The sequence below is a fragment of the Canis lupus genome, chromosome 10 (genome assembly GCF_011100685.1).
Source record: "Canis lupus familiaris isolate Mischka breed German Shepherd chromosome 10, alternate assembly UU_Cfam_GSD_1.0, whole genome shotgun sequence".
NCBI lineage: Eukaryota > Metazoa > Chordata > Mammalia > Carnivora > Canidae > Canis > Canis lupus.
The window spans coordinates 56,229,489-56,248,118 of record NC_049231.1 but is presented as its reverse complement, the minus strand read 5'-3'; the positions used below and the strand labels follow the sequence as shown (position 1 = coordinate 56,248,118).

Here is an 18,630-nt window from a genome sequence, read left to right as displayed (position 1 = left end):
TGATATGAATCTTTCCATTTAAGAAACACATATCCCTGCAACATAAATAAAAAGAAGTCTACATCTAGCTACATCATAGTAAAATGGCAAAATGCCTAACAAAGGGAAAAACTGTAATTATCATAGAAAAATTCATTCCTTTAGCTGTGATTTCCTCTTTAGTAAAAAAATGAATTCCAGGGATCCCTGGGTGGCACAGCGGTTTGGCGCCTGCCATTGGCCCAGGGCGCAATCCTGGAGACCCGGGATCGAATCCCACGTCGGGCTCCCGGTGCATGGAGCCTGCTTCTCCCTTTGCCTGTGTCTCTGCCTCTCTCTCTCTCTCTCTGTGTGACTATCATAAATTAAAAAAAAAAATTAAAAATGAATTCCAAATATACTCTAATGAAGTGAAGTGGATGCTGTGGCTAGATGAGAAGGGCTTTTGGATGAAAAACTCCAAAACTTAAAAATCATATAGGAGGGGTGTGTGGGTGGCTTAGTCGGCTGAGCATCTGACTCTTGATTTCTGCTCAGGTCATGAACTTGGGGTTGTAAGATGGAGGGAGAATCTGATTGAGATTCTTTCCCTCTCCCTCTTTCCCTCCTCTGCTCGAGAGTGCTCTCTCTCTCAAATAAATACAGAAATAAAATCTTTTAAAAAATCATATAAGAATTATGGGGTGCTTGGCTGGACTGGCTTGGTCGGTGGATCATGTGACTCTTGGTCTCAGGGTTGTGAGTTCAAGCCCCATGTTGGACACAGAGCCTACTTTAAAAAAAAAAGTCAGATAGGAACTAGGGGAAAAAAAACCTCTCATTTCTCAGGTCCAATATTTTTGTGCCTTAGTAACTGCAACACAGCAGGAGTTTGGACATTTGATTATATTAGAATGAATCTTTAGAAGATTCTAATCTTCTAATGAAGATTCATTAGAATGAATCTTTCTAATACAATTCAAATACTTCTAAAGTCAGGAAACTAACAACCTGTCATTTTTTTTAAACTACTTAGTGGATTATCAAGTAGTGACCCAAAGGCATAAATACTTGATTGGTAATTATCTCTAGCAGTTCCTCTAGCCTGAGAAGGGACCTCTGTCTTCAGAATATTTTTATGAAGGGCTCTTGCACTTTCCAGGAATAGTGATTTTAGTCAGCCTCCTGGAGGGGTCTGATAAGAGGCCAATGTCTCCCTCAGGGTCTGCATAATATGCCGTTATCTTTTGGCAGAATATCCTGAGCTCTAAAAGATAAAAAAAATGCTTGGAAGTTGGTCTGAGATGAGAACATTAACCCCATTAATGAGCTTTGGGTCACTGTCTCCAATGATAACTACACTAGGTCCACAGAGAAACTTAAGGTCTCTCAACTTTCTCACCTGAAGAGGTTTCACTAGTGTTTTCCATTAAACTTCACAAAGAATAACAGAAAGAGACTTAAACTTTTTTGTTCCAATAATTCTTTTGACCTTTCTAGTTCAGACCATTTCCAGGGAAATTGACATCATCGGAACGGCCTCTTTGAAATCTTAAATCCAAATATTCCTGTTTTTCCAGATCCCTTGCTCAGGCTAATCCTTTCACATTGCTCTTGTACCTCATCGGGATCTGAGTCCCTTGACCTCTCTATTAGCCTCCTTCTCTCTTCAGTTAGACCTCAGCCAAAATGTTGACATTAACCACTCTCTTTTAAATATTCTCAACCCAATGATCTCTACTTAGAGAATTCATGGAGATATTGTAGGTAAAGCACTGGCTGAGAGAAGTGCTCAACAGTGGTAGCTAACACCAGTACCATCACTACCACTAACATACACCCTTATTCCTTTGTCATTGTATCATACCAGACTGCATGGTATATAATCCTGGGCTACTAAACATTACTGGGGGGAAATCACTACACTGTTCTTGCAGATGAGACTAAATTCATGCTTCCAGACTTAACTGACAAGTAATTGTGTTTCTCTAATGAGTTTTCGGAATTTTAAGTCTACTCTAACCCTTCCCAATCTCCTTTTTTTTTTTTTTTTTTTAAAGATTTTATTTATTCATGAGAGACAGAGAGAGAGAGAGGCAGAGACAGGCAGAGGGAGAAGCAGGATCCATGCAGGGAGCCTGATGTGGGACTCGATCCCGGGTCTCCAGGATCACACCCTGAGCCAAAGGCAGGCACCAAACTGCTGAGCCACCCAGGGATCCCCCCCAATCTCCTTAAACCTCCCTTGCCCCACTTCCTCCCATCATTCTCATTCTATTATTTCACAAAAGAGAGAGAGAGAGAGAGAGAGAGAGAGAGAGAGAGAAACTACCAGAAAGAACTCCTCCAACCTCCAGCCACATCTGCAAACCTTTCTGCTTTTGCACCTATCCTCCTCTGCCTTCCTATGACAATGGAAGCACAGTCTGGTTTATTGCTAGAGGCCAATGACTCCACATTCTCTCCCACTCTCTGTCATCCTCACCCACATATCTTCAACCTTTCTCCACTGGCTCCTTCTCATTAATATTGAAAACATATCCCATCTTAAAATATTTCTTTTTATTCCAACTACCTTCTTATTTCTCTTTTTCTTCCCACCCAAACTTTTTAAAAAAGGTTGTCCACTTTTGACGTCCCTAGATATTTATTTTCCCATCGTCATTGTAATCTGGTTTCCATTCCTACACTCCCCTGAAACTGTTATCTGTCGCATGAGTAACTCCAATAAACACTCCTCAGGTCTCATTTCATTTGACTGACTGGTCAACCACTTTAGGTACATTGATTACTTCCTCCATCTGAAACACTCCATCTTTAGGAATGCCCACCTTGCTAGAACTACTTCCCTGAATGCTTCTCGGGAGTACTCTTTGTGGTTTCTCTCCTGTTTCTCTATTCATCCTTAAATATGGTTACCCCTGAAAGTTTGGTGAAGGGCTCCAATTCTTTTTATACTGTTAAGTACATAAAGGCCATTGGACTAAAGTGGCTCTAATGTCTTTGCCCAAAATCTGTGTCAATGCCTCAAGGTTATGAAACCTAAACACTAAGAACAACCAGTCACAAACAGCGCACTAGGTTTTGAGCTATGGCAATCAAATAATTTCCTTTGTCTCCACACCCCTACATAAATCTTTCCCCAGGCTCCTGTAGGAGCTCCTAAACACTTTTGGGTTTGGCCCTGCCCAATTCCAAGAGACTTTTTCTCAAGAAACTCTTAAAAATTTTAATATGCCTCAGTTATCTTTTAACAGTCTCTCTCATTCCCTCCAAGCCTACCTATACTGCTAATAAATGCATGCCTCAGTTTCCATCAGGCTCCTGATGTATTTATTAAAGTACTTTTCTACCCTTTAGGCATTCTGCCTCTAAATCTGTTTCTGTGAGGGACTTTTATTATCTCTCAACTTCCCAAACCAGAAATCTGCAATCGTCCCGTCTTTTCCCATTGTTTCAGTCTTGAGAGTCAATCAGCTACCAAGCCCAGGCCATTCTTCTTAAGGCAATAGTTCTCAAATCATTTCAGCGGACACCCAGGCCATCATTATGTCACAACTTCTTAAGGGGTCTTCCAGTTTCTAATCCGAGTCTGTGTTAATCTATGCTGTACGTAAAGTCAGAGTGATTCTTTGAAAATTGTAAAGTAGATCACGCCACTCCTCTGCCTAAAGTGCTTCAGAGTTTCTTGTTTTGAGGTTCAAAGCTCTGAAAACTCCCTAGCATTTCTCCCTAGGTTTCGCCCCTGCGCTCCCCTCTTGCAAGCAACCTGCAGCCCTTCTGAATTTCTCTGAATTCCTAGAGGGCATGCTTGCAGCCTCCCCGCTGGTCCCCTCAGGGGAAATAAACCTCCTCCTTTTCCTGACCGACTCTGCATTCAGCCCCTTTTAACCTCAACTTTATGTATAATCACATCCAGGAAGCTTCTAGAAAACTGCTTGACAACCCCCCCTCCAGTTCGAACTAACTCCTCGGTAGGTGTTCCCAGGGCGTCCGGTACTCATCCAGCAATTAGAGGACTGTCTCGCAATTGCCTATTCCCTCAAGGCCCAGTTGACTGTAAAACCCTGGAGGGCAGAAACCACGTGCTCTTCTTCCCCCTCCCCCCACCCCCCAGGGCCTAAGAGCAGCGTCTGACCCACAAAACAGTAGTTCAATTCATATTTGTTGAACGAGTACCTATTCACTTCTGTGGCCCGAAGGAGAGCAGAAAAGAGGCGGGCTTAAGGGAGACGGAGTACGGCAAGTCTGTAGGCAACAAGTGCGGGGGAGAGAGTACCTAGGTTCTTCCACCCCTCGGGGCGGGGGCCCGGGCCCACTGCCTAGCGGAAGGCAGGCGCCGCGACCTCCGCAGGGAGCGCGCGACCCCGGCGAGGAGGGACAATAGCTTGGAATTCGGCCTCGTGTTTCCGGCGGGGCGGCCTCGCGCTCGGCGGGTGCGGCCCGCGGTGGGGGCTCCGAGCCGGGCCCGCTGCGCTCCAGCCGCCGCCGCCACCGCCACCGCCGTCGCCACCGCCACCGCCGTCGCCACCTCCGTCGCCTCCGTCGCGTCGCCCCGCCCCGCCCCGCCGCCGTCGCCCCGCCCCCGCCGCCGTCGCCCCGCCCCGGAAGTGACTTGAGGCCCGTCCGGAACCTGCGGGCCCGGCTGCTGCAGCGTCACCAGCCGAGCCGGTGCGGGGCGGGCGGAGCGGCCGCTGCCGCCGCCAACGAACCGGGATCGCGCGGGGGCCAGCAGCGCGCCGGCCAGGGGAGGGGGCCCAGCGGTCGGGCCGAGGGCGACGGGCCGCCGGCGGCCGCGGGGCGACGACGACGCGGAGGAGGCGGAGCCCGGAGAGGGGTGGGGGCCGGGGAGGGCTAGGGTGGGAGGGGGTGGGGGGGGTGTCCCTAGGCTCATGGAGCCGGCCGAGCTGGCGGGCGGCGGGGACCCCCCGGAGCCCGGCGGGCGGCCCGGCCCGGCCCCGCGGAGCTTCGTCCCGCAGAAGGAGATCGTCTACAACAAGCTGCTGCCCTACGCCGGGCGGCTGGACGCCGAGTCCGACTTGCAGCTGGCCCAGATCAAAAGCAACCTGGGCCGGGCCGTGCAGCTCCAAGAGCTGTGGCCCGGGTGCCTCTTCTGGACCAGGAAACTCTCCACGTAAGTGTGCTCGGGCCTGCGGCGGGGGAAGGGAGGGGGGCAAAGGCCCTGGGAGGGCGGCCGGGCGGGGGGGGGGGGTTCCGGGGGCGGAGGCGGCTCTTTGTCCGCGTGGGACGGCTGGACTCCGCTCTGCCCCGACTGCGGCCGGTGGTCCCGGAGCAGTAGTCTGGGCATCCCTCCAGCCCTCTCCCTGCCACTTTGCTGCGGGACCTCCTTGGTCCTCAGCAGCCCTCGACGTCCTCCCCAGCTGCTTCTCCCGGAGGGTCCGGGTTGTTGTCCTCCGACCTGCGGGGCCCCGGGGAGCCGGAGGGCACCGCGCCCCCAGGGAAGGAGGTGAGCGGTCCCCCCCCCCCCCCAAGGGTCCTTCTTGGACCTTTGCTCACGGAGGAGGAGGTGCAGAGATGATTCATCTATGGGGGAGCGACTCTCGACTTCTCCCGGTGCTTCCTCCAGCTCTTCCTCTACGGTCTCCGCCTCTTCATATCCCTCAATTCTCGTCTAGTAACTTTCTGAATGGCAAGGAGGCCGTGGGGACCGTGTAGGTTCTGCTTTCTCGGGCCTGCTCGGTCTTCGTGTTTTTGACTGAAAAGATTGGCTTGAAATCAGCCCTTAGCGCCTTCTTGGGCTGTATACTAGACGTTAATGCTGAGAATGTTGAGCCTTAGAACCTCGGGAAAGTGTGTGTTTCTCCAGTTGTGACATTTCCTTTGGAAATGTGCGACCCTAAGGAAAATAGAGAAGAGAGCTGTCAGACTGTCCAGGGCGTTACTAGTACCTGACTTGTGTTAATTGGAGTCGCACAGGTGAATATAGATGACCTAAATCAGTTTCAGTTGTTACGTTATTCTTTTATTGCTGTAACTTTTTTTTTTTTTTTTTTTTTGGCACAAACACCCTGCAAACTATAGTGCGATTGAAATTAGGGGGAAAGCAAATAAAAATACAACCTGGGAGGAAAGGTTAGAGACTTTATTTATAAACCCCAACCATTTATGTCTAAGTACCAGCAAGATGAGCATCTTAAAAGTGTCAGAAGCATTTTTTAAGAAAGTTGTGCTGTATCTTGTTTGGTTGACTGTACACCAAATCTGGTAACATTGTATGTTCACGCATTCACACATGTGGTTATGGATGGATAAACACAAGACATAAGTCACTTATCCAGTGTTTACCCAAATCTGCTGAGTGAACTGGGTGATGACTCAGGGTTTTGTAATGCAATAGTCTTCTCTACATTTCCTCACAGGATGATTCTTATATGCCAGTTATTAGGGAGACTCTGACAAATTTCTCATGTCCAATTGGCTGCAGTGCTGGTGGTGGTGGTGGGAATAATTACCTTTTTTATTAAAAAGCAAAAGTAAAGCACTTAATTTGTCCTTTTCAAAAAGAGTGACCATAATAAAATGTCAAGGTTAACAGCTCTCCTCTTGATTAGAGTACAAAGAAGTTTGTGTATTTAGGATTCATAAGAGACTTGAGGGAGGAAGAAATGCAACAGGGAGAAGAACCACTTTCAGTCAGAACAGAGGAATGTTTGATAAGTGATTAAAATCAGATGATTTTTCAAGTGATCCTCCTTTGTGTTTGTGTTACTTACGCATAGGAAAAATAAAGTTATTTTGTCAGTCTCAGTAATTCCCCATTTTAATCACTTACTAGATTTACCAGAAAATAACCATTTTGGGGGACACAGCTTCTTTTAGATGCACAATATATAAGTATACCGGTGTGAAAATGCATATCTGGTTTGGATTTCTGAATCTGGAATCTACACAGGTAGAGTTAAGCATTGTTTTCTGACATATTACTAGGCTTGGCAAATTAGCATCTAGAGTTTGATTATTTTTGACTTACTAGGTAGAAGTAGCTTTTACCTAGAAATGGCTAAAAATACAGTGGAGACAGTCCTTGGTGTTTAGGGCAAGATTGCAGTTAATAAGACTTACTAGCCTATGAACCCCAAACCATTAAGGTCCAGCAAGAAGTGCTGTCAGAATGTTATTTTGAAACAGTGGCTAATGCTGCAAACTAATTCTCAGGATTACACTAGGAGACATTTTGAACCTGGTGGGACATGTTGTGATCTTGGATGTATTTTTTTTCTCCGAAGTCATGTTGAGGTGACCTGTTTATAGTTGTGCTTGTTGTTTTTCAATAAGGCTTGTGTGTTGCACAAGTTTATGTCTAAATGATGCCAAAACATGTGATGATAGCTGTCAATTACCTGAGTAGTGATCATATTTAGTACTTGTAGTAGAATGGAAAGTAGTAAGGAAAACAAAACCTGACAACTTTTACCAGTAGCTCTGTGACTGTGGGAAGGTTACTTTAATCATGTGTTTCAGTATTTTTTTTTTTTTAGCGTGTGTGTGTGTGTGTGTGTGTGTGTGTGTGTGTTTCAGTATTCTTGTGAAAGAAAAGAGGGGGTTGGACTAAATCATCCTAAGAAACATTCCTGGTCTGGTATTTTATGATTTTATTTTTTATTCTGTAGAGCCTCAAATAAACTAGTGTGTATCTTTCTGCTAGAACTATTTGAGCAACTTGTAAAGTACTGGAAATAGTTGCATAGATCAAGCACATTCCTCAAGCGGACCAGAGTGTAAATGCGGTTCAGAGGCACTGGGACTAGATCCCATACCAGAAGTGTACACCCCTAATCTGGGCATCACAGTCTCCTGCTCCCGCCCCCCCCCCCCTTTTTTTTTTTACTTTTTACCTCACTAAGTACTTACCAATCTGTTTCAATCCATTTCAAAACTTGTGGGTCGGCGTGGTATCTCTGTGAAGAAAGGTTATTTCTGTGTATTTTAAGAATTGGCCCTCTGGTAAAATAGAGACCCTCTTGTATGGACAAGTTAAAGTATTGGTACTACCTGTTAAAGAGACATTGTGTGAGGCAATTTCATCACAGGGACTGTTTTTAAGAAGCAGGGAAACAAATTGGAGAAGAGAAGCACAAACCTAATGATCTTTGGAAAACAGCAGTAAAGATAGCTCCTGGACTCTTAGTTGAAAGGTGTTGGTGGATAACTGCTATGGCCCATGTAGAGAATGACAGAGTTGAAGAAAGGTAATTTTTTTTTTTTTTTTTTTTTGAAGAAAGGTAATCTTAAACTTAGTTTTCTCCCTTGTCCCTATGTATCTTTCATGTGAGGTCTAGTCTGAAGATGTCAGTTGATCTATACCTGGCTTTGCCATGAACATTATTATCATCTTGGTCTTGTTTAACCTCTCTTAGCTTTAGGGTCCTCTTTCGGAAAGTGGGAGGAGTGTAGACTCCTAGTAGCTTTTCAAACTTAAAACTTATCGGTGAACTGTTCTATAAAAGCAAAATCTTAAACACAGTATTGGGCTCCTCGGGCAGGATACGATTGCACTGATTTTCTTCTCAACGCTTCATTGATCGTAGAACCCCCTAAAGCCTGCTTAAGGGCTCTGAAACATACTGTTTGAAAAATTACTGAGTTAGTCCCAAAGGGCCTTTCTAGTTCTGTGTTCCTTTAAATTGGTTTAGAGGAAGGAAAACAAGTGAATGGCCGACCCTTTCCTACAAGTTTACCCCATCCATATTCCTTTCTTTCATATTTCACTTTTTTTAACAGAATTTTTGTTTTAGTGAAGGATGTGTACTTGCTGTATTAGGAAACAGATTTAAATGTCTTATTTGTTATAATGAGATGTTATATTCTGTGCTGTTTTATTATAATGAAATGACTATTGACAAATCATTTCACTTGCTAATTAAACTATAACTTCCTTGTTTAATTATTAGTAAGAACATTATGTAGCCTCCTTGGATAGGAATTGGATTATCCCAGTTGAAACCACATGATATATTTAATTAGATTATATAACCACCGGAAACTTAAGTCTGGTTAAGATATGAATTATCAAATACACTGAACTTCTTTTGTGGAAAGTAATAATCTGACCACAGGAGTACCCAAATTGTATCATCTTTGAATTGGGGGAGAAAGTAGAAAATGCTAACCACTGAATCTCAGCTGTTAACACAATGTACTTGTTTAGGATATCTAATGTTTAAGTGTTGAAATTGTGAAGTACTCAATAAATAGAAGTGCATTTTATTTGTAAAAATCTTGACAAATTACCAGATTCTTCAGTGAGAACCAGTTAGGGAAAGTAGTAGAAAAGGTTTGCAATTGTTATGTGACCACGCTCAAAATGGGAACCAAAATTTCTTTGTTGAATTAATTTGAAAGTTGATTTTCCATAGAAAAAACAAAATAAATGAATTAAATTATTTTGGGGACATGAATTTTTTTCTGGCAGAGTTGTGTAACAGTGCAGTAAAATGTCCTTCACGTTTCTTTCTTTCTTTTTTTTTTTTTTTGTTAACCAACTTTAGTTTTTAGAGCAGCTTTATGTTCAAAACAAAATTGAGCAGAAAAGAGTTCCTGTGTATCCCCTGTACCTACAAATGCACACATTTAATTTTTCATTGCAATCTCAAACTTAGATACTTTAAATATATAGAGAGATTCTTCCCATTTTTCAAACACCTTTTTAGTTTCTTCCTTGCCTTGTTTGCTTGCTTTCATTCGCTCATTTTTTTTTTTTAAAGTAGGCTCCATGCCTGATGTGGGGCTTGAACTCATGACCCTGAAATTAAGAGTGACATCCTCTAGTGACTGAGCCAGCCAAGTGTCTCGAAGAACCTCTCTTAATCATTCTTTTAAAGCACCTTGTCAATTTTTTTCTCCTCTCTAGTTAGCCTGGATGTTTTTGCCAGAATCTCATTTATCAGTATATGTGATCTGAATAGTTTTTGAATACTTTTTTGTTTTGCTTTAAACTTTTCTATTGTGGAAAATATCAAACATATAGAAAGAAAGACAATAATATAGTGAACTCTGTGTACCCATCACCTATCTTCAATTATCAACTCCTTGCCAATCATGTTTCTTCCACACCCACCCACCACCTATTTTTTTGAAGCATATTACTTCATTTCGTAAGTGCTTCCAGTATGTATCTACAAAGGAAAAGGAATTAAACCAAAAAAGTCAATACTGATGGCAATTCTCAAACTTAGGAAAATGAACAGTAATCGATCATCACTTTAATCAACCTCATGGAGTTCTTAAAAATTTGTGGTTTTACTTCTGAGTTTCCATTTACGTTGTTTTGTCTAAGGTTTACTGTAAACAGACCCCATGGATAATGATTTTAAATTCAGCTTATTAATGAACATTTGTGTCTTATGGCATCTTTCTTCTCCCTCTCTCAACTGTGGAGACCTAGAATCCGTTCTAGGGTAACCAGGGCTTCCTTGAATTCTGTTTTAAAAACAAAGGTACTTATTATTATTAGTTAATACATTGTTGGATGCAAAGGAGTAGCAGCAGGAGTCTTTGAACCAATTATTTTGCTAGTGCTTTGTGTGGTCCTGGCACTCTTCTTGGTCCTTGGGATATATTACTGAAGGATTTCGGCCCTCTTGAGAAGTTCCGGTGTGCTCTTTAGTCTGAGCACACATTTTTGTTCTTTAAGGATAGGGTAGGCAAGGTGTAGCTGCATCATGAAACTTGGAGAGGGAAAATCGAATTCTAAGTGTATTAATTACTTAAAAAAAATACTTACTCTGACCGGTATGTTTTAATGCCCTAAATGGAGACAATGAGAAGGGCATTTAGGGGGGTAAAAATTAGTAAAACAGTACCATCCCTTGTTCTTCAGAAATCTGAATATAGCATTTAAAAACAATTTTCCCAGGTGGTTTCACTGCAGTATTATAAAATTGTCCTTGAAATACATGTTCTTGACTGAGGTAAAATGGAGGTAGCTTCTTGTTTTTTTAAGGGATGCTTTTTTATTTAGTAGTTAAGTAAGGGCATAACTTCTAAACCCATTTTCTCATTTTGGAACCTGAGTGTTAACTTTTCCTGTCCAATGAGGCTTATTTCTATCTAGTGAATCTTCTCTCACTGCTTTCCTTTTTAATGCAAAATCCAAATCTGTGTTTCTCGCTAACCTGTGTAGAAAATTAGATCAAGAACTCATGCAGTGTGAATGGCAAGCTGAGAACAGAGCAATAAAAGCAACAGCAAGCAAACAACAACAACAAAAAACCTTTATATTCATTGACATGGCCACTGGAATGTTAAAAGCAGCACATACTATAAATATTCCCATTTGGAATTTTGAGGTTGGCTACTTCCATATTCGGCCTACACTCAGCATTTCTTCCCTTTTAGTGCATTCTCTTAATCGTGCTTTTGTAGAGTTTGTATATAATCTTCCCTCTTACTGTGAGCCTTCTTGAGGTCAGTGTTCCTTGTTTACCTCCTTTCCTCCTCTCCCAGCATTCACTACAGCGGTGTATATATGCATTGGTACTCAATATTATAATTACCTTTTTTGTTCTTTGTAAACTAAAACATTATGGAATTCTAGAAATTGGTACTGTTACAGTCAAAATGGAGAAAACAAATATGGGATGAGATCTATCTTAATACAGGATTCAAAAGAAAGTATATATTTAGTAAAAGAAACAGAGGGAAGGAGCATTTTGGTTAAAGAAGAGAATGGTGTGTTTCATAATCACAAGTGGGAGTCTGGGGGAGTGGTTTAGCGAAGTTAGAGAAGAAAGCAGATTATATTGGTTGCATTGGTAAATTTGAGACTTTAAAAATCTTTCATTATTGTTATGCTTAAATATTTAGTACTAAATAATTTGGGGTGTGCTTAATACAGTTTTTGAATAGGTGAACCATACAGTTTTGGTAGTGATCATTACCTTTTTTATGCTAGTTTGCCTTTTTTTTTTTTTTTTTTTTTTTTCAGAATTAATAGATCCTAAATTTTAGAGTTTAAAAATATAACAAGGGGGTACCTTGGCTGGCCCAATCAGAAGAGCATGTGATTCTGGATCTCAGGGTTGTGAGTTTGAACCCCACATTGGGGATAGAGATTATTTAAAAAGAAAAAAATATTTTTAAAAATTAAAAAGAAATCAAAATACAGTAAAGACTTTTTCCCTTCCCAAGAAAAAACTAATAAACACCATTGCATCTGTGACATGGATTGGAGAATACTATGTTTCAAATAAATTGGAAATTGCATAAGAATTATTAAAAATCCTTTCTAATCTTCTAAGATATATCCTTTGGATACTCTAAAAGAAATGTGTTAATTAATCTTTGGGCTCTTAAGTGTGAGTATTTCATCTTGTTTTCTGACAAATCATTTTTTAAGCCAAGGATGAAGTAGAAGTTTTTAGAGTAAGAAACTTTATGAATGCAGTCTTTTGCATTAGTGTTTATATTTGGGGCAGATTCCTGAAGAGTTTAGTTGGGATCATTTCTTTTATGAGGGAAGATGGGTTACTTCCAGACATCACAATAAATATTGTCAAATTTCTGTCAACATATACCAAATAGCGGTACCTATTTTGTGTATGGCAGGAAAAAGTTTATCATTTAACAAATTCCGGAATGATTTAAATCTGTTAATTTTTTTAAAAGATTTTATTTATTTATTCATGAGTCATACACACACACACACACACACACACACACACAAGAGGCAGAGACGCAGGCAGAGGGAGAAGCAGGCTCCATGCAGGGAGCCTGACCTGGAACTCCATCCCCAGTCCCCAGTATCAGACCCTGGGCTGAAGGTGGTGCTAAACCACTGAGTCACCTGGGCTGCCCTAAAATGTTATATTTTAAAAATCAAATAGACAAATATCTTTTTTCAAAAAAAAAGATTTTATTTCTAAGACAGAGAACACAAGCAAGGGGAGCAGAGGGAGAGGGAGAAGCAGGCTCCCCATGGAGCAGGGAGCCCCTACAGGGATTGATCCAGGACCCTAGGATCATGACCTGAGCTGAAGGCAGACGCTTAGGCAGATGCTTAACCGACTGAGTCTTGTAATCAGAAGGGTCCAAAGTGTGTGTTTTCTCAGTTGCAATTTTAAATTTTTATTATATCTATATTTATTAGATATTATTCTGTATATAAGATAATTTTATTGACATTATTATTCTTCCTTCTTTATATAAGATGGTTCTAAACACTGCCTGAATGCTTCTGTGAGGGGCCCCCCAAATAGATATCTTAAAACTTTATCACTATGAGGTTTTTTCTTTTGGTAGTTTGTATGGTCTCACAATTTTTCATCTATATGTTCATTTATTAGGGCTTTTATTTTTTTTAAAGATTTTATTCATTCATTCATGAGAGACACAGAGAGGGAGGCAGAGACACAGGCAGAGGGAGAAGCAGGCTCCACGCAGGGACTCATCCCGGGACTCCAGGACCACACCCTGAGCCAAAGGCAGGTGCTAAACCGCTGAGCCACCCAGGGATCCCCCATTTATTAGGGCTTAATAGAGAATTTTTCCTTTGTGGGTTATGACGAAAGGGTTGTGAAATCAATTTAGTTCATGATCAGTTTTTTGTTTTGTTTTGTTTTGTTTTGTTTTGAGGGGGTTTATTGGAGTAAATTTAGAAGGTGAATTTTTATGGTGATGGGTGAATGTTTATGACCTTAATTTCAGTTTTATTTATGTTTATATACTGGGTTATGCATTTATAATTGTGGGTTGTGGCCCCCAAACCATGAAAGCTACTGATTTTACAGGTTTCTTTCTATAATTCAGATCATCTAATCAACACCTGCGCCTTGAGCTAAAGATAAAGATATAAGGGTGAAAATGAAAAGTTGAAACGGTCTTAAAAAATCAGTAAACCAAGGGATCTTACAAGAGAGCATTAGTTAATAGATTGTTGAGTGAGTGGCATAGATACTTGCCTACCATATGTTGAGGCCTCAAAATGTGCCAGCACTATGCTAATGACTTTCCATTCATTATTTCATTTAATTTTCACAAGCAAGCCTATGAATTGGAGGTATGTTTGTTATCTCAGTTTTACCTTTGAAGAAATGAGACATAGTGAGGTAATGTGTTAGCTGATTTGTCTGATGACCACAGGGCTTGCTCTTAACCATCCCAGAGGAAGGAAACTCCAGGGCTGTATAGTCTGAGAAGACTACCGGGGGAAGAACTGCACTTGAGCTGTGAGGTGGGATTTGGTTAGGTAAGCAGGAATTTTTAGAAAGCCATGTAACGTGGGGGAACAGAGATATGAACAAATTGACCATATAAATGTTAAAGTCTGTATTCAGAGCATTATATTGAAATAATTAGTTATCTGTCTCCCTCTAGGCTGTATGCTCCAGAACCATTTGTTACTTTAATGTTTCCATCCCCTGTTGCCATGTCTGGCTCTTAAGGGACATTCAGTAAAGCATTTCAAGAGATAAATAAATGCCCCTTATCCATGCCTCCAGAGAGAAGCAACTGGGAAAAGAATAGAGGGATCATTATTAGGTATTAATAGTGAATGTCTGTATTACTCCAGAAATTGTCATAGCAGTTTTAATAAGTCATAAAGAATATAACTCTGAAATACAATATGCCAGTGAATATTATTTAGCCTGTGATAATAGATGGAGATAAAGAGAAGTGTCTACTTCAGCTCTCCTTGTCTGTTTAGAGACTTCCATCAGAAATACTAAACTTGGGGGGTGCCTGAGTGGCTCAGTTGGTGTGTCTGCCTTCAGTTCAGGTCATGATCCCAGGGTCCCCTTGTCAGGCTCCCTGCCCAGCGGGAGTTCTGCTTCTCCCTCAACCCCTCCCCACTGCTCGGACTCTTATGAATAAATAAAATATATATTAAAAAAAAATATATATATATATATCCCTGGGTGGCTGGGATCCCTGGGTGGCTCAGCAGTTTAGCGCCTGCCTTTGGCCCAGGGCACGATCCTGGAGTCCCGGGATCGAGTCCCACGTCGGGCTCCAGGCATGGAGCCTGCTTCTCCCTCCTCCTGTGTCTCTGCCTCTCTCTGTGTGTGTGTCTATCATAAGTAAGTAAGTAAGTAAGTAAGTAAATAAATAAATAAATAAATCTTTAATAAAAATAAAAAGGAAATACTGTACTTGGTAAAAATAGCAAACCTGTTTTTTAGTGTGTTTTGGAAACCTACTCAAATGTTTTAAAGCCAATTTGCTTAATTTGGTAAAATATTTATTGTTAGTTTGAAGTTTTTTTTTTTTTTCTTTTTAAAAATAGAATCAGCTCTCATGAACTGTTTTTAATTATATAAGACCGTGTATCTCTCAAGATATACGTTTTGGTCAGTCAAAATATTTTTCAGAACGTCCATCTCATTTCATTCTTTGATTAGAGTTGAGGGTTACATTTGTATAGAGGAATGGTCCCAGCTACCCTTATCTTTCAGTCATCTAAAAGAACTAAAATAGGATATACATATAATAATGTATACATGTATAAATCTAGTAAGAAATAGAATGTGGAAAAAACTCAAGTTTGGTACAACCTATTAAGGGACAGAGAGGACAGAGATAGCACTTTTGGTTGGGAATGAAGGAAGACTTTATGAAAGAGGATGCCTTAGAGGATAGATAGGCTTCTAAGGATTGAATAAATAATTCACAAGAATATATATGGTAAGCAAATGTGTTAAGCTATATTTATCCCCGTAACTAAAGAAATATTAATTGAAACAGATGGTATAAGTATTTTATTTTTAATGATTTAAATAGACTTCAAACCATATCTTGTCTCCAGTCTGCTAAGATGCAGTGGTTCTCAGATGTAGTGAAATATCTGGGAAACATAAAAACAACTGATACCGGGGGCCCCACTGCAGATCAGTTAAATCAGAATCTTTCTTGTGCATTAATCAATTTCTCATCACCATAGCCTTGTGAGAAAACCCAGGTTTTCCAAATACAGAGATTAAATGTCTTGCCCAAGGGACTGACGTAGAGCACTTTGAATTCTCTGCAAACTTGTAGAACCGAGCTGCTCCTGCTGGCTTGGCTGCTGTGTTGAAATCAATAAATATTCCGGCTATTCAGAGCTGATTATAATGTTGACAGTTGCAGAGCAATCTAGAGCATGGAAACAGAAGATATTCTCCACTTCAGATAACACCTAATTTGCCTTTCTTCCTTGTCAGCAGACACTTGAAATTGATGCTTTATTGTTATTTGTTTTTTTGTGATAGTGCATCCCTTTTCTTGATCCTCAGCTTGACCTCTGTGGAAGTGAAATGAGAGAATAAGGAACATTCTCTTGGTGGCATCTCTCTGCCACAGAACTATGCTGTTCTTGCTCCGTTCCTCTCCCTAGAGCTGTCTCCTTCTGTGCCTGCACCTGACTCTTTCCCCACGTGCTCGGGTCTTCTTTTTTTATTTTTATTTTTTTAAGATTTTATTTATTTATTCATGAGAATACACAGAGAGGAGAGAGAGAGGCAGAGACACAGGCAGAGGGAGAAGCAGGCTCCATGCTGGGAGCCCGACATGGGACTTGATCCCGGGACTCCAGGATCGTGCCCTGGGCCAAAGGCAGGCGCCAAACCACTGAGCCACCCAGGGATCCCGCTCAGGTCTTCTTGACCCTGGGTTGCTTACTCAGAGTGATGATGGCTTTCTAATCTTTGAAGATTCAGTTCAGTGGTCACTCATCTATGATGAAACATTGGTTTTAAAAAAAAAAAAAGAATCATAAAACTCTGACAGTACTTCATTTATCTCCCTTACTTCTATATAGTTAGTTTTCCAGTACATGTTTCCTCACATCTAGAAATGCATTTTGAAAACATGGGTAATTGAGTGATAAGAGAAGGAGAGGTGAATTTGTGAGAAAACCCTACATTTTATGTGTTCATTTCCTATTCCTAGTAATGAGAAGCTATATCTGCATTTTTATTATCATGTGTTATAATGAAGGGCTTAGCCCTGGAATAAACTCAAAATGATTAACTCGTGATCCTCTAGCTTTTCTCGGCACATTTTGCATTTTTATATTTTTTATTTTTTCAGTTTGGTGATATCTTAGGAACAGAAGGAAAAGACAGTATAAAGTGTGGAGGGAGGTTGGGTTTTTTGTTTTGTTCTTTTATTGTTTTTTTTTTTTTTTTTTGGTTAGAGGGAAGAGCTTTTCAGGTATTTTATTGGTCATGGTAATTTTACTTGCTTTAAAGTACTTGTCATTTAGGGGCCCCTGGGGTGGCTCATTGGTTGAGCGTCTGCCTTAGGCTCAGGTGGTGATCCCAGGGTCCTGGGATTGAGTCCTGCATTGAGCTCCCTGCTCAGTGGGGAACCTGCTTCTCCCTCTGCCTGTCTCTGCCCCTCTCTCTGTGTCTCTCATGATTAAGAAGAAAAAAAATGTCATTTAGCCCTAGCCATCAGGTATGAAGTTAGAGTTTTAACATTTTTTCTGTCTCATCATTTATTCAGATATTTTACATTTTAGTACTGTTTTATTATTTTTTAGAAATATATTTATTTTGTTTAAAGATTTTTATTTATTTATTTGACAGAGAGAGCAAGTGAGCACAAGCATGAGAAGCAGCAAGGAGAGGGAGGAGCAGGCTCCCTGCTGAACAAGGAGCCCAGTGTGGCTTGATGCCAGGACACTGGGATCATGACCTGAGCCAAAGGCAGACACTTAACCAACTGAGCCACCCAGGCGCTCTAGTTTTATTGTTTTAAAATGTAATTCCTATACATTTCTTTTAGAGAAATTTTCTTTCTTTTTTTTTTTTACTTTTAAAGAATTTATCTATTTGAGAGAGCAGGCACACTCCTGTGCGAGACCTTGAGTGGAGGGAGGGGCAGTGGAAGAAGAAGGCCCCCTGCTGAGCAGGGAGGATGTGGGGCTTGATCCCAAGTCCCTAGACCATGACCTGAGCCAAAGGCGGACACTTAAGTGACTGACCTACCCAGGTGTCCTCTTTTAGAGAAGTTTCTTTTTTTTTTTTTAATTTTTTTTTTAATTTTTATTTATTTATGATAGTTACAGAAAGAGAGAGAGGCAGAGACACAGGCAGAGGGAGAAGCAGGCTCCATGCACCGGATGCCCGATGTGGGATTCGATCCCGGGTCTCCAGGATCGCGCCCTGGGCCAAAGGCAGGCGCCAAACCGCTGCGCCACCCAGGGATCCCTTTAGAGAAGTTTCTAATGAATCTTTTAGTTGATACTATGAATGAAACAGTTTTGCTTCATTCACCAGTATTTTTTATCTGGGTACCATACAGGAAGCCTGTTGATTTTAAAAAACGAATTCTGGGCAGCCCGGGTGGTTCAGCGGTTTAGCGCCTGCCTTCAACCCAGGGCCTGATCCTGGAGACCCGGGATTGAGTCCCACATCAGGCTCCCTGCATGGAGCCTGCTTCTCCCTCTGCCTGTGTCTCTGCCTGCCTCTCTCTCTCTCTCTGTCTCTCTCTCTCTGTCATAAATAAATAAAATCTTAAAAAAGAAAAAACAAATTCTGTGGATTTTCTTATTTAGTCTGTGAATGGGTTTTTTTGTTCCTGATTTTGGATGACACAAACCACAACTTGGTTTGTGTTTCCTAGTTTATTTTTTAATCTCTAGATTTAGAATAATGCTAAATAATAATATTAAGAATAGTCATTATTGTCTTGAATCTCTCTGGTTTTTTGTTTTGTTTTTCTTTTTTAATT

General features: G+C 41.3%; 2 protein-coding genes across 9 annotated transcripts in view; one reads left to right on the top strand and one right to left on the bottom strand.

The window, feature by feature from the left end:
• ACYP2 (acylphosphatase 2) overlaps nt 1-4,388 on the bottom strand; it is a 254,520-nt gene extending 250,132 nt beyond the window's left edge. For 2 of the 6 annotated variants that reach the window (XM_038551266.1, XM_038551267.1), the window contains exon 1: nt 4,138-4,388. The gene's annotated coding sequence lies outside the window, so the exon portion shown is untranslated. The remainder of the gene's footprint in view (nt 1-4,137) is intronic. The other 4 variants (XM_038551262.1, XM_038551265.1, XM_038551263.1 and 1 more) reach the window with 3 other exon arrangements.
• Nucleotides 4,389-4,845: 457 nt separating this feature from the next.
• PSME4 (proteasome activator subunit 4) overlaps nt 4,846-18,630 on the top strand; it is a 105,081-nt gene continuing 91,296 nt past the window's right edge. For all 3 annotated transcript variants that reach the window (XR_005365982.1, XM_038551259.1, XM_038551258.1), the window contains exon 1: nt 4,846-5,092. Coding sequence is in view for 2 of the 3 variants with exons in the window: in XM_038551259.1 (XP_038407187.1) it covers nt 4,851-5,092 (242 nt within the window). In the remaining variant the exon portion in view is untranslated. The remainder of the gene's footprint in view (nt 5,093-18,630) is intronic.